The sequence below is a fragment of the Scyliorhinus canicula genome, chromosome 4, assembly GCF_902713615.1.
Source record: "Scyliorhinus canicula chromosome 4, sScyCan1.1, whole genome shotgun sequence".
In the NCBI taxonomy this organism is placed as follows: domain Eukaryota; kingdom Metazoa; phylum Chordata; class Chondrichthyes; order Carcharhiniformes; family Scyliorhinidae; genus Scyliorhinus; species Scyliorhinus canicula.
Window position 1 is genome coordinate 208,172,441 of NC_052149.1, and position 14,170 is coordinate 208,186,610.

The 14,170-nt window shown below is 45.4% G+C and overlaps 1 protein-coding gene across 6 annotated transcripts in view; it reads right to left on the bottom strand.

Annotated features, from left to right (window-relative positions):
• Window positions 1-14,170, bottom strand: part of LOC119965344 — a 164,271-nt gene that overhangs the window by 5,634 nt on the left and 144,467 nt on the right. For 5 of the 6 annotated variants that reach the window (XM_038795979.1, XM_038795977.1, XM_038795976.1 and 2 more), the window contains exons 16-17: window positions 10,112-10,161; window positions 1,175-1,281 (exon numbers count right to left, since the gene is read on the bottom strand). In XM_038795979.1, coding sequence (XP_038651907.1) covers window positions 1,175-1,281; window positions 10,112-10,161 — 157 coding nt within the window. The remainder of the gene's footprint in view (window positions 1-1,174; window positions 1,282-10,111; window positions 10,162-14,170) is intronic. The other variant, XM_038795975.1, reaches the window with a different exon arrangement.

Here is a 14,170-nt window from a genome sequence, read left to right on the forward strand (position 1 = left end):
CTTCAGTATTCTGGGGTAGATCCCATCAGGCCCTGGGGAATTATCTACCTTAATGTTTTTCAAGATGCCCAACACCTCGTCTTTTTGGATCTCAATGTGACCCAGGCTATCTACACACCCTTCTCCAGACTCAACGTCCACTAATTCCTTCTCTTTGGTGAATGCTGATGCAAAGTATTCATTTAGTACCTCACCCATTTCCTCTGGCTCTCCTGCTCTGAGGTTCTCCGCAGTGCAGGAAATGAGACTATGTGCTGCCTCGGGGAGGTTGGGGGGCCTATCGAGTGCCGTTAGGTAGCAGGATTGTTCCCGGCGCTTGACCCCTCTATTCCCGCCCAGAACGAACTCTGATTTTTTTTTTGTTAGATCCTGCCCTGTGTTCCTGGAGAGAAACACATCGGCTTTCAGTCAGAACCTGACACTTTGCCATTTAAAAAGCAATTCCATCCTAGATGTTTCAGTGACTTGTCAGAAAATTGGACAGGAATGGAGCTGCAGATGCCTCCATTTCCACTTAATTGATTTTCAATCTGATACCTCTTGGAATGCAACTTATTTAATACAAATTTTGTTTTTCTCTTCCGGTTATTTAACATGCCATAAAATGTGTGCCAGTTGACATTATTAGAGTACAAAAGTTAACGCACCCCAATGTGAAAAATGTGTGACAATTTCATTAGGAAATCCTCAAAGGTTAAAATAAGAATTTAACTGAAAATAAATAGGCAGAATACATGTCTCTTCAATGGTGATAGAATAGAACTCCCACTGTGGAGGATATGACTCATTTTTGACGTGATATTTATGGAGCCTTGATTTACCTCTCAGTCGCATTAGTGGAACAATGTATTTTATTCCCATTTCGGAAAATATTAGTTCAAGTTCAGTATTTCAGTATTATGCATGATGCATTTTGCTGTTGCCGATGCACAGGGAACATACAGGAAACTGCTAATCACATTGGGAGAGTAGTGTGAGGTGTAGTAAAGTTAAATGGAGATCTCTGTGGTGTGAAGCACTCTTGAACGCCAGCTGTAGATGTGATTCAGGCTGCATTTGTCTTGTACGGTGTAACTCCCACAGCAATGAGATAGAGCCTGTGGGTCTTATTTTAATAGCACGCCAAAGAACAGGCTGTATCTAATATATTGTAATATATCTGGCAGTGACATACCCAAATACCAACCGTCACCACATTTTCGAATAACATTAACGAGGTCTCCTCGTCTAAGCTCCAGTTCATCATCCTTGTTGGGAGGAAAGGAATATAAAGCCACATACCTGCCAAGAAACAGAAGCTTTGTTATTTGTCCGGACATTACAGATCACTCGGGATGCAGAGGAACATTCTTAGTTCACTTTTAGGAGTTTCCATGCCACACATTATTTCTGACAGAATAGTCTGATAACTTTCTCCCAGGCATTGCACTTTCATTCTATAACTGTGTCATTGGAGGTACGTGGCAGCCGTTTCGATACGGCTATGTAGCATTGGTGTGTCGGTTGTGTGTCAGTTGGTAGCGGTCTTCATAAATTGTGAATTTAAGTCCTATTCCAAAAACTGAGCCCAAAAATTAAAGCTGACACTAGTGAGACCCAGTGTCATTATGACTCTTGGATGGGAGTTTGCTGTGTGCAAATGGGCTGCTAAATCTCCTACATTACGACAGTGACAGACACCATACAAACACTTGTCCTTATTTTCTGTGCCACATTCTCCTACTCTCCACACCTTCTTGACAGGTTTTCCCTCTGATTTTACCATGTGACGTATTTGCAGGTTTGAACTCACTTTCTATCAGCCTGAGGCGCGACATACTTGAGCATTATTACACCACCTTGACAGTTTAATGGTTACTTATGTGTCAGGATTAGATCTATGCAATTGACAAACTCCCATACAAAGATCATTCTGAATATTCATGTTTTTTTATATGAGTCGACGAAAAGGTCCAAATGTTAGTCCAGGAAGTAAAACAAGCAGACATCACTGTGGATTGGACTGGTCACTTTACTATCTATTTTTAAAAATTAATTTTTGCAGGATGTTTTGGCTTAGCTGGCTAGGCCAGCATTTATTGCCCATCCCTAATTGCCCTTCAGGAGGTGGTGGTGAGCTGCATTCCTAAACCACTGTAGTCCATGTGGTGTAGGTGCACCCAATGTTCCAAGATTTAGACATCAACAGTGAAGGAATGGCTATGTATTTCCAAATTGGGGTGGCGAGTGACTTGGAGGGGAACTTCCAGGTGGTGGTGTTCCCATGTATTTGTTGCCATTATCCTTCTAGATGGCAATGGTCATGGGTTTGGAAGGTGCTGCATAAGGGGCCTTTATTGATTCATGCAGTGCATCTTATAGACAATACACGGAGTTTGCTGCTGTGTGTCGGTGGTGGACGATGCAAATGTTTGTGGCAGGGATGCTAATCAAGTGGCTGCTTTATCCTGGATGGTGGCAATCTTCTTGAGCGTTATTCACTCATCCAGGCAAATGTGGAATATTCTACCACACTCCTGGTTTGTGGCTTGTAGGTGGTGGACAGGTTGTGGGGAATCAGGAGGTTAGTTACTTGCCACAGATTCCCAATTTCTGATCTGCTCTTGTAGTCCAGTTCAGTTTCTGGTCAATGGTAACCCCTAGAATGGTGATAATGGAGGATTCAGTGATGGTAATTTTGTGATGGTTTGATTCTCTCTTATTGATATTATCCAGGCCTTGATGTACTTGCTTTAGGATGTGAAAGTCATGTGCAAACACTGTTTGTCATACACAGCAGGTTGCGATGTTCCAAAAGTTCAAGGAGGTGACACAATCCGACAATATTTGGGCAACTAGAGAATAAATGGGATGACTCACTAGTGATGGAGTGTTCCAAATATTGATCTGAAAGATCTGTACAATTGATGTTCTTGATTCATAAGCTATTCCTCTGTTGGGAAGGGTCACAGGTCCTTTGTGTCCTTTGGGTTTTCCATCTATTCTAAAATTTCACAAATTAATGTTGTTTTGATCTCTGTACTCTATTGAGAACTTGTTTCTTTAATTGCTACTCTATCTTAAACGTAATTTCATCGGCTGAAAGAGTAGAAAGGTGACTTGTACCCAAATCAAGGCCACTCCTTATCTGCTATGAAAGTATCTCTCCCGCCCTCAGAAGTTTCTTCCTGGGCATTGCCAATTGTCCTTTCTGTTTCCTGGTACAACTGGAATCAGTTAGTGGTTGTGCAGAGTCCCAGGACTGAAGGCATTTTTTAATGATCTGTGGTTAGTTTAAATGAGCTTCACCATCAGGGTGCCCAAAAAATTAGTTACAAAAAATGTTTTCACGCAGTGTTTTCATGAAAAAGCATTTGCCTCAGAATTTGTTCAAAACCAGGCCACATGATTACATAACTTATGCATGAAATCATCAGAATATAATGATGCCATTCTGGCTTGTTTCCCTGTGCAAACAAATAAAGGTTCATCAAACATTTTTTCATGGGGACAGTGTGCTTTCTTAGCAACATCTTAAGAGTCAGATAGTGCTGCTGATTACATTTGGGAGTATAGACTTGGAAACGGTACATGATCAGACTTGCAATAGGTCTGAATTAACAACCATTCCTGCGTTTATAATTGTTTTTCCATGAATGATAATTCAATAACCTGACAGTTTCACAAACTCTTTCAAGCTTTATAGCTTCATTAACATTTCAAATGTAAACAGATTGGAATAAATGAAAATTGATGGAACAAAATAAAAATAAATGTTTAATATTTCTCTATTAAGTAATTTGCATCAAAGAAGATCAAGGTTGCAAACTTTACAAATAAATATTAAACAAAAAGGGGAAATTGGCAGGGTATCTAATCTCTCAGCCAGTTTGGATGAAAAATTGTTGAATGATTTAGGTCTGGTGGGGATGAGTTTGAATCCCAATTTTTATATTAGCATACATCATAGAAGGTGACTATTCGGCCTATCATTCATTCCTGTGCCAGCTCTTTAAAAGGGCTGTCTAACTTGGAGTCCCACTCTCCTGCTTATTTCCGCACAACCCATAATGTTTTAACTGACATTCCAATTTCCACTGTTCATAGAATCATGGAATTTACAGTACAGAAGGAGGCCATTTGGCCCATCGGATCTACATCGGCACCTGAAAGACCATCCTACCTAGAACATAGAACATAGAACAGTACAGCACAGAACAGGCCCTTCAGCCCTCAATGTTGTGCCGAGCCATGATCACCCTACTCAAACCCACGTATCCACCCTATACCCGTAACCCAACAACCGCCCCCTTAACCTTACTTTTATTAGGACGCTACGGGCAATTTAGCATGGCCAATCCACCTAACCCGCACATTTTTGGACTGTGGGAGGAAACCGGAGCACCCGGAGGAAACCCACGCACACAGGGGGAGGACGTGCAGACTCCACACAGACAGTGACCCAGCCGGGAATCGAACCTGGGACCCTGGAGCTGTGAAGCATTTATGCTAACCACCATGCTACCCTGCTGCCCAAACCTAAGCCCACACCTCATGCTAACCCGTAACGCAAGCAACCCCACCTACCGTTTGCACACTACGGGGTAATTTACGTAATCAATCCATCTAACCTGCATATCTTTGGACTGTGGGAGGAAACCGGAGCACCCGGAGCAGACCCATGCAGACACCGGGAGGACATGCAGAGTCCGCCACAGACAGTGACCCAAGCCGGGAAAGGAATTTGTGTCCCTGGCGTTGTGAAGCAACAGTGCTAACCACTGTGCTACTGTGCCGCCCCTCAGTTCACTTCAAATCAGAGTTTTGGCCATTTTGATCTGACTGATTCAGGGAGGTAGTGAAAATAAGTCACATAACCTTAGAATGGTTACAGCACAAAAGGACGCCATTTAGCTTTGTGCTGCCTCTCTGTGGGAGCAACTCAGCTAATTCCATTTCTCTGTATTGGTCATTAATGTGATCACAAGAAAAAACAGTGGATCCAAAACAACTTCTGGGGAACTCCACGATGTACCATCCTTTAGCTAAAAAAAAACAACCATTCACCACTGTTCTCTATTCTCTGTCATGCAGCCAACTTCATGTCCATGCTACCACTGTTCCCTTTAACTCATGGGTATCAGCCACCAGCATGACCTAATGTCAACAGGAATCCACAAATGGAGACCAGGGGCTGGATTCTCCGAACCCAGCGACGTGAATCAAAACACCTCCTTTACTGACGGGACTGGCGGCGCGGGCAGGCTCCGGGGTCCTGGGTCGGGGGGGGGGGGGGGGCGATCTGGCCCTGGGGGGTGCCCCCACAGTGGCCTGGCCCGCGATCGGGGCCCACCTGTAGTATGATCATAGAATCCCTACATTGCAGAAGGGATCCATTTGGCCCAATCGAGTCAGCACTGACCCTTCGAAAGACCACCCTACCTAGGCCCAATCCCCTGCCCTATCCCTGGACACTTAGGGGAAATTTAGCATGGTCAATCCACCAAACCTGCGCATCTTTGGACCGTGGGAGAAAACCTTAGCATTCAACGGAAATCCATGCAGATACGGGGACTATGTGCAAACTCCACACAGACAGTCACTTGAGGTGGGAATCGAACCTGGGTCCCTGGCACCTCTATTTCTCATAGAACATACAGTGCAGAAGGAGGTCATTTGTCCCATCGAGTCCTGCACTGACCCACTTTAAGCCCTCACTTCCACCCTATCCCTGTAACCCAATAACCCCTCCTAACCGTTTTTGAACACTCAGGGCAATTTAGCATGTCGCATGTCCAATCCACCTAACCTGCACGTCTTTGGACTGTGCGAGGAAACTGGAGGACCCCGAGGAAACCCACGCAGACACGGGGAGAATGTGACTCTGCACAGATAGTGACCCAGCGGGGAATCGAACCTGGGTCCCTTGCGCTGTGAAGCCAAAGTGCTAACCACTGTGCTACGGGGATGCCCGCTTTTTTTTTCTTAGTGCTGAAGGAGGCCATTTGGCCCATTGAGTCTGTACCAACCCACTTTAAGATCTCAGTTTCACCCTAAGCCCGTAACCCAATAACCCCTCCTAACCTTTTTTGGACACTAAGGGCTAATTAGCACGTCCAACCCATCTAACCTGCACATCTATGGACTGTGGGAGGACACCTGAGCACCCAGAGGAAACCCACGGGGAGAACGTGCAGACTTCGCACGGACAGTGACCCAGTGGGGAATTGAACCTGGGACCCTTGGGGCGCTGTGAAGCCACAGTGCTAACCATGGTGCCTCTATTTGTTTCTTATCTATAACCAAATAGATTTCGTCCTTGAACTCTCTCTCCAGCAATGTAACATTATCCTTAACTAATATTCCACCCCTCATCCTTTCTTTTCTTGTAACCTGGTGTTTGTTATCAGCATGACATCATATTCCCAGTTGGGGAATAGGGCTGCTGCTCATCAATATTATTTAACACACTGAATGCAAACATTTATATACATTCACAGTCAACCCAATGTAGGTCTTATTGCATTCGTCCTTACTCTTACCCCAACACATTATTTCTTACTCCAATGTTATTACTATTTCCCAGTTACGCTCCTTATTTTTTCACCCTTCGTGCTACCTCCTGGTTCCCATGCCCCCAACCCTCTGCGATAATGTAAATCCTCCGTTATGTATCCGCATTGGCTGGTGTAACGTGTAACCTCATTGGCTGGTGTAATGTCACATGTTAGGCAATGACGTTATCGGAGTGTTTCGCGGCTTTTGCGGAGCTCACCATAGTACCCTGTTGAGACAGCATTTTGTAAATAAACCCCTTGTACTACGTTATACCAACTCGACAGAAGTGATCCTCCGGCTAACCTGTGCCGGAAAAGCAGCTTTCCGCAGTGTAGCGCGATCGGTGAAAGCCAGGAGACCCCGCTCCCAGTATCCACATGGCTCACGAGATTCAACGCAATCTCGCGAGACGTTGCAAGGCAGGATCCCTTTTTGTCAAATCTCGACATCAGAGCGAGGCAGTAAGCTTTACTCTAATGTGCAGATTCACGAGGCACCTGAGGCTTTGGGATTTAATCCCATCGCCTTGGGGACCTTGGGCGAGTGCTCTTTAGTACTGGTGCCCACAAAAGGGGACCAGATGGAACGGCACCAGTCGGGGTCTTCAAAGGGATTGGATGCCCCCAGCTGCATGACCTTTGGGCAGGGTGGTGCCCTGGCACTGCTGGTGCCACCTGGGTACCCAGCAGTGCCAGCCTGGCACTGCCAAGATGCCATGGTGGTGCTGACATGGGCACTGCCAAGTTATCAAGCTGGCATTTTTTGTGTGCATGCGATCGGGCCGGGGTTGCCCAGTGTGGGTGTTGGGGGGCGGGGACCCTCCCATATTGTGTTCAGGGCTGGGGAGGTGAGGTTGGGGATATTGTTTTGTGGGCCTCAGAGATCGGGACGTAATTTAAAAATGGTGTCCTGATCTCTCGCTACAACGGGGAGTTCCCGCGAGCGGAGCTCTCCATTGTAAAAAAACAGGGCTATTTGTGGACTCAGCCGCACATTTCCCGTTAAGGTAACTTACTCAAAGCGAGTCGCGTTAAATAGCCATGTGTTTCTCAGCACTGAGTGTTGGGATACATGCGGCTTAACATGCTCACTTGGGAACTTTGTTCCCTCTTACGCAGATCGTGCCCGACATGTGCCACCTCTTTGTGGCTACAACAAAGAACATAACAAAAGGGAAACTTGTAATGAGAACTGAGCCGCAAGACAAAACGGGATAAAAACAACTTTCAACGATGATTTTGTCAGCCAGAAGAAGGAATCATCGACAGAATCCTGGCCAATGCACCGTCACGAGTGAGGAAGGGAAAAATATAATTGAAGTCCAAGATTATATCATTGTTGTTGCATGTAGAAAAACCGCTCAAGTATAAATTTGGACACCGGACAGTTCGTTGCAGGGTGTCAGCGAATCATCCGGTCGATCTGGACAGCCACTGGTGCAAGTAAAAGGGTTTGGAAAAAAAAGCTATCGGGCAACCGTGAGTTACTGAGGCTTATTTCAAATGGAGGATGGAAGATTTCAGTACACTTACTGTTGTAGTGAGTAGAGCTGCGGAAACCATGCTATGGGCCACAGGAACGCAAACCTACAGGACTGCAACTCTGCAACCGACTGCCTGGGAATTGATAGCTAGTCTCGCCCATTGCCTTGATGATTTAGCTTCAAACACAAAGCCATTAAACAGATAAGCAACTGTAAGCTGTGAACAGCCTTGGCCTCTTTGAAGTGCAAGTGCTAAGGAGACTTTAGATTGCTAGATGGGACTCCTGCTTACCTTATATGGGACAGTGACTCAGTGTGACAGCAGACATCTTTGCTTCATGCTGTTTTGAGACAGTCAGGAAGCTGCCATCAGAGAACCATCTCAGAAAGATGAGCACCCCATTTCCCTGGGTTTCTGTGGCTATGACTCATCTTTCATTCTCACTCCACAGTATAAACATTTCCCACTTTCTCTGTGACAAAGCTTTGACAAAGGGTCATCTGGATTCAAAACGTTAGCTCTTTTCTCTCCCTACAGATGCTGCCAGACCTGCTGAGATTTTCCAGCATTTTCTCTTTGGTTTCAGATTCCAGCATCTGCAGTAATTTGCTTTTATCTCAGAGAGATCATGGGAGAGACATCTTGAAACATTTTGTTCGGGTTCGGCGACAGGAGCGAACATTTCATAACAAGTGCAAAGTCATGTTTTATGTCGATGTAAATGCATGATGTGATTATTTTAAACATCCGTGATTGGCAGGGTGCATTTCCTGATGTTGAATGTTGGGAATCTCATTCGAATGCATTAACAAGCCATTATAAGGCGAGATTCATTTCCTCTCCCTCTGCCCCCCCCCCCCCCCCCATCCATCAGAAAATCCATCCGCAGCGGTGTGATGGCAGAACGGCACGAAGCCCAACAGGTCTCTGAAGGGGTACATCTGACGAATAGGCCTCCCAGGGGAGCTCAGGTCATTACTGTGCTCATTGGGGAGAGGTTCATGCCCGGGCACTGCCTGGACCCTATCCTGCCACCCCCCCCCCCCCCCCCCCAGCACTGTCAGCGGTGGTGCCAAGGGGTTTTCAGGGTTAATTGGTTTGGTTGCTGAGCGCTGGGATGGCCTTTTAAAATGACACCCAGATTCTCCAGTTTCTAAGTTGCAAGAGGAGTAGATGAATCTGAGGGCAGCGATATATTACGGGACCCGTCCCTTGAAGTTTTTCTAAGTCCCAGACTTAGATGGCAGAGAAAGCAGCAATTGCTGTTGATGGCTTCAACACCATTTTTCCCGCCTGACTTCGGGCTGTACCAATATCAGGTAAAATCCCGGCCTGTATGTATGTGAGTGGTATTATTTTTCCTGAAGTAATTTCTGACACAAGACTGTGAATTAGACTCACCTTTCATATTAAATACTAAAGGCTTTGTTTATCAAAGCGTTTGTGACAATGTTTTTTTCTAATACATGAGAATCATTCTGGAGTTCCCACATGTTACAGGATGTGCATTTCATGGGAACGAGCTGCCCTGCAATACCTCAATTCATTAGACTAACTAAATTTAGCAGAAGTAAACCAAAGGTTTCTGAAAGACTTATTAAAAAAAACATTCTCCAGTCAACACCTTCCCTTGGTTGATGATGCATTAGTTGTTTTTTTTTACTTTTCTCCCTGACACTTGTACTTAATCTGTTTTGCTTTCCAGAACATTTTCCCTACATTGGTTTCAATTAACATCTGCTTAGATATCTGCAGTCTGCTTGATCTTATCTTCCAAACCAAGGAAGACAGCATTGACACATGGATGAGAGATATATGCCCAAATTCTCCCCAAAAAGGCGCATTATGACCTGGTCAGTTTGTTATGCTTACTAATCATATCCAGCTGTTGAGCATGAGGTTTGCGTATTATCAGTTTTTTCCCCTCTTTACCCACACATAAGTATTTGCTGCATGATGCAGAGTAAGTGTTTTGTTAAAACAACAGTGTTCTTAACAATTCCTGAGGTAAAATTAATAAGGTATTCCTGCAGATTGCTGATTGTGTTGGGTGCACATTGTATGTTTTCCTGAGCAAATTAAGTACTCACATTTCTTCACCAGTCTGAGTATTGGCGTGATTCATACTTCTTTGCTGAAACTGTAGAAGAAAAAACAAACGCGCCTTTAATGCCTCGTACAGGACAGTGGAAAATGAGAACTGAATTTAGGTAATAACCACCCTCTATCTCAGGGAAAATATCATATCTGTGCTTAGTTGATATATTTTGGAAGACTGTTTCCATAAGATTCCACTCTTAAGTTGTCGACCTCACTGTGGGAGCCATCATTTTATGTACCAGTGAGTCGCAGGGATTTCATAATCCCTCGAGACCTCAGGGAGTGAATTGATAGATTGCAGGAATCTTACAAAATATTTCATATTCTCTGTCAAAATGAAAGAAGTTATACGGCAACAGTTCAGGCCAAGTGACCCATAATTTACCCATGTTTGACTCACCAAAGCATACAACCATTTTTAACGTGTTGAAAGCTTTTATTTTACATGCCTGTGCCAAGTCTCAGGGGAAGTCATGTTTCTGTGCCTGCCAAGCTGTAACGAGTTATGACCCCGGATAATAAACGGCTGCCATTTATCTCTTCTGCAAAGATGTCAACTGTAATTCTCCTTCAAAGGATAAGCACATTCTACCAAATTCTTAACATTTATAATGGAAATCTTTCAGATATTGATTGGTACCAAAGCAAAATACTGCAGAGGCAGGAAATCTGAACTAAAACCAGAAAATGCTGGAAATAATCAGCAGGACAGGGCAGCATAGACACATAGACAATAGGAGCAGGAGTAGGCCATTCGGCCCTTCGAGCCTTCTCCGTCATTCATTGTGATCATTGCTTATCATCTAACATAGTGACCTGCTCCCCCTTTTCCCTGGCCAGTGGCAACCTGACCAGAGCCAGAGGCCAGGCAGGCAGACATGCACCGAGTGAGAGGGCTGGGCCGAGCAGCAACTGGATTGTGCAGTAGCGCACTGATTTGGATTTCTGGGCCTTGCATTGTGTGAGCTGAGGGCGCGTGGAGTCAGCAGACCATTGTCGTCATTTGGAGTGGGGCTCGATGTCATTGGGGGCAGGGCCACCATGTCGCTAGGGGGCAGGGAGTGACGTGGGGCCCCTGCAAATTTGTGCTCAATTGCTTTCTGTGGTCGAGAATTCCATAAGCTCAACACTGTCTGGATGAGGAAAATTCTCCTCATCTCAATTTAAATGGTTTACCCCGTATCCGTAGACTGTGACCCCTGGTTCTGGACTCCTGTGCCATTGGAAACATCCTTCCTGCATTTTCCCAGGCTAGTTCTGTTAGAATTGTATACGTTTCCACGAGATTTATCCAGAGAAACAGTTTAGATCAATAACAAATTGTTTTTTGCACAGATGCTGCCAGATCTGCTGAGTATTTTCTGTTTCTGTTTCAGACAATGCAGAATTTTTCTTGTATATTAATGTTTAATTGGCTGCCACTTCTCTTCCAGGAATGCCCCATGCACTTTGAAGATGTTCTGCTCTTGTCTCCGACAGGAATTCAGTTTGTCTCTTCTACCTTGTTCAGTTTCATTGTTTTCTATTTCCCTTCTATTTTTGGTCAGGTATTTAGAAAAAGACTTCCACAGCCACAGCTGCTTTCTTTGCAACTGTCTCTAGCTGTAACGTAGTCCATGTGGATTTCAATTAAAATTCCACCCTTCATATTTTGGATTCACTGACGATTGTAGATATCTTCTAGACATGTAGAATTCCTTGCATTGCTGTTCTCACCACTTCCTCAAATCTCAACATATAAGTAGCACTGACTGGCTACCTCAAAACTGTCCTGGTTCATAGTTTCATTTCAACCTTCTGTGTTTGGCATTTTACCAAAAACCTTCTATTTTCCCTTCAGGTGTGAAGGATTGCAAGCTTGACCATTTCATAAGTGCGAACACCTCGCTGGAACCTTCCCCCTTCCTTTTCCTTCGACCCCATCTATTCAACTCTCACCCCATTCCATGTATTGGGTGGCACGGTAGCACAGTGGTTAGCACTGTTGCTTCACAGCTCCAGGGTCCCGGGTTTAATTACCAGCGTGGGTCACTGTCTTTGAGGAGTCTGCACGTTCTCCCTGTGTCTGCGTGGGTTTCTTCCAGGTGCTCCAGTTTCCTCCTACAGTCCAAAGATGTGCAGATTAGGTGGATTGGCCATGCTAAATTTCCCATTGTGTCCAAAACATTAGTTTGGGGGGCTTACTGGGTTACGGGGATAGGAGAAGGCGTGGGCTTAAGTAGGGTGCTCTTTCCAAGGGCTGGTGCAGACTCGATCAGCCAAATGGCCTCTTTCTGCACTGTAAATTCTATGATTGATACAATTCAGCATACACTCTGACCTTCCGCTCTCTGACTACGAATGTTCTGTCCTTCGCAAAGGTCTCAGCTTCATTCCCTTACAGCCTGTCCCAATGAATTTTGAGTGAAGCATGATGTTGAGATCTTTTATTGTTGCCTCCGCCTTCACTTATTTGGCCAGGAGTCTTTCCCCCACACTGCGGACCCTTTTACCCATCTCCCAATCCATCTGAATCACCCTCTCTGGTCTCTTACCCTCTCCAGATCTTTTCATTAGGATCTGATAGTGTGGCATTGATATGACTTCAATTTGTCTGCTCCCCTCACTCAATCTAACCTGGTTCTGATGAAGGGTCGTCAAACTGAAATGTAAGCTCTGTTTCCCTTCACAGATATTGCCTGACCTGATGTCTATTTTCAGCATTTGCTGTATTTAATTTCAGTTTTATTAGTGTTGTTCAAACATCCTTTACTAGAATTCCCATAATTCAATCGTGGTGAGTTGCAAATTAAATTTTTTTTGCAGCTTCGCCAAATATGGCATAACTTTTCACTCCAGTGGCATTGTGGTTAGGTATAATGGGCTGTTAGCACAGTTTCCCGATTAGGGGATGCACAGCACATGCTGGAGCCACAGTTCCATTTGATGAAGGGGCTTGAAGCAGTGGTCAGCACTGCTGCCTGATGCAATAGAGTTCGATACCGGCTCCAGCTCACTGTCCGTGTGGAGCTTGCACATTCTCCCAGTGTCTGCGTGGGTTTCATCCCCACAACCCAAAAAGATGTGCAGGGGAGCTGAATTGGCCATGTTAAATTGCCCCTTAATTAAAAAAAAAAGAACTGGATACTCTGAATTAAAAAAAAAAAAAAATAAGCCTTGTGCCCCAGGTTTTCACCTGCATTAAGTACAATCTGTACAAGTGTTGACAATCCTAGCCAATATGGCTGATGGCACTGAATGCTTATGTACAAGCTGCATGTAAGATAGGCGTGGAACAAATTTATTTCTACACCGCAGCATTTTTGTAATTGATGGTAACAGTAAAAGTTCTGGTTTTCTAATTTGAAGATAGCTATTGGATAACTACTCAGCTATTGTGCGAATCCCTCAAGGTTAAACTTGCTAATTATAATAAAGAAGGGTTGATGGCACGTGTGGAACAGCAGCACAGGGGATAAGAGAAGGCAGATGCTGTGATGGCTTCATGAATGATGAATGGCAATATGTTTGTAAAAAAGTTGAAGTTTTCTTAACGCCGCAAACCCTACGAAGCTCTATCGGGGTCGATTCTCCCAAATGGAGCCCAAGTGTTCGCGCCATCGTGAATGTTGTTGCGTTTCACGACGGCGCAAATCAGGCCTAGGTACGACCTATTCTGACCCCCACAGGGGGTCAGCACAGCACTGGAGCAGTTCACGCCGCTCCAGCCTCCTTCCCCGGCGCCATATGGGCGCCGCAGCAACCCGCGCATGCGCAGTTGGGCCACGCCAACCTGCGCATGCGTGGGGAACTTCTTTAGCGCGCCGGCCCAAACTCAACATGGCATCGGTGTTCAGGGGCCGGCCGTGCAGGGAAGTAGGCCCGGGTGAGGGAGAGGCCGGCCCGCCGACCGGTGGGCCCCGATTGCGGGCTAGACCCCATCGGACGACCCCCCCCCCCCCCCGGTGAAGGAGCCCCCTCCTCCCCCCACAGGCCACCCCCGACCGTTCGCGCAGAGTTCCCGCCGGCAGTGACCAGGGGTGAATGGCGTTGGCGGGACTCTGTCGTAT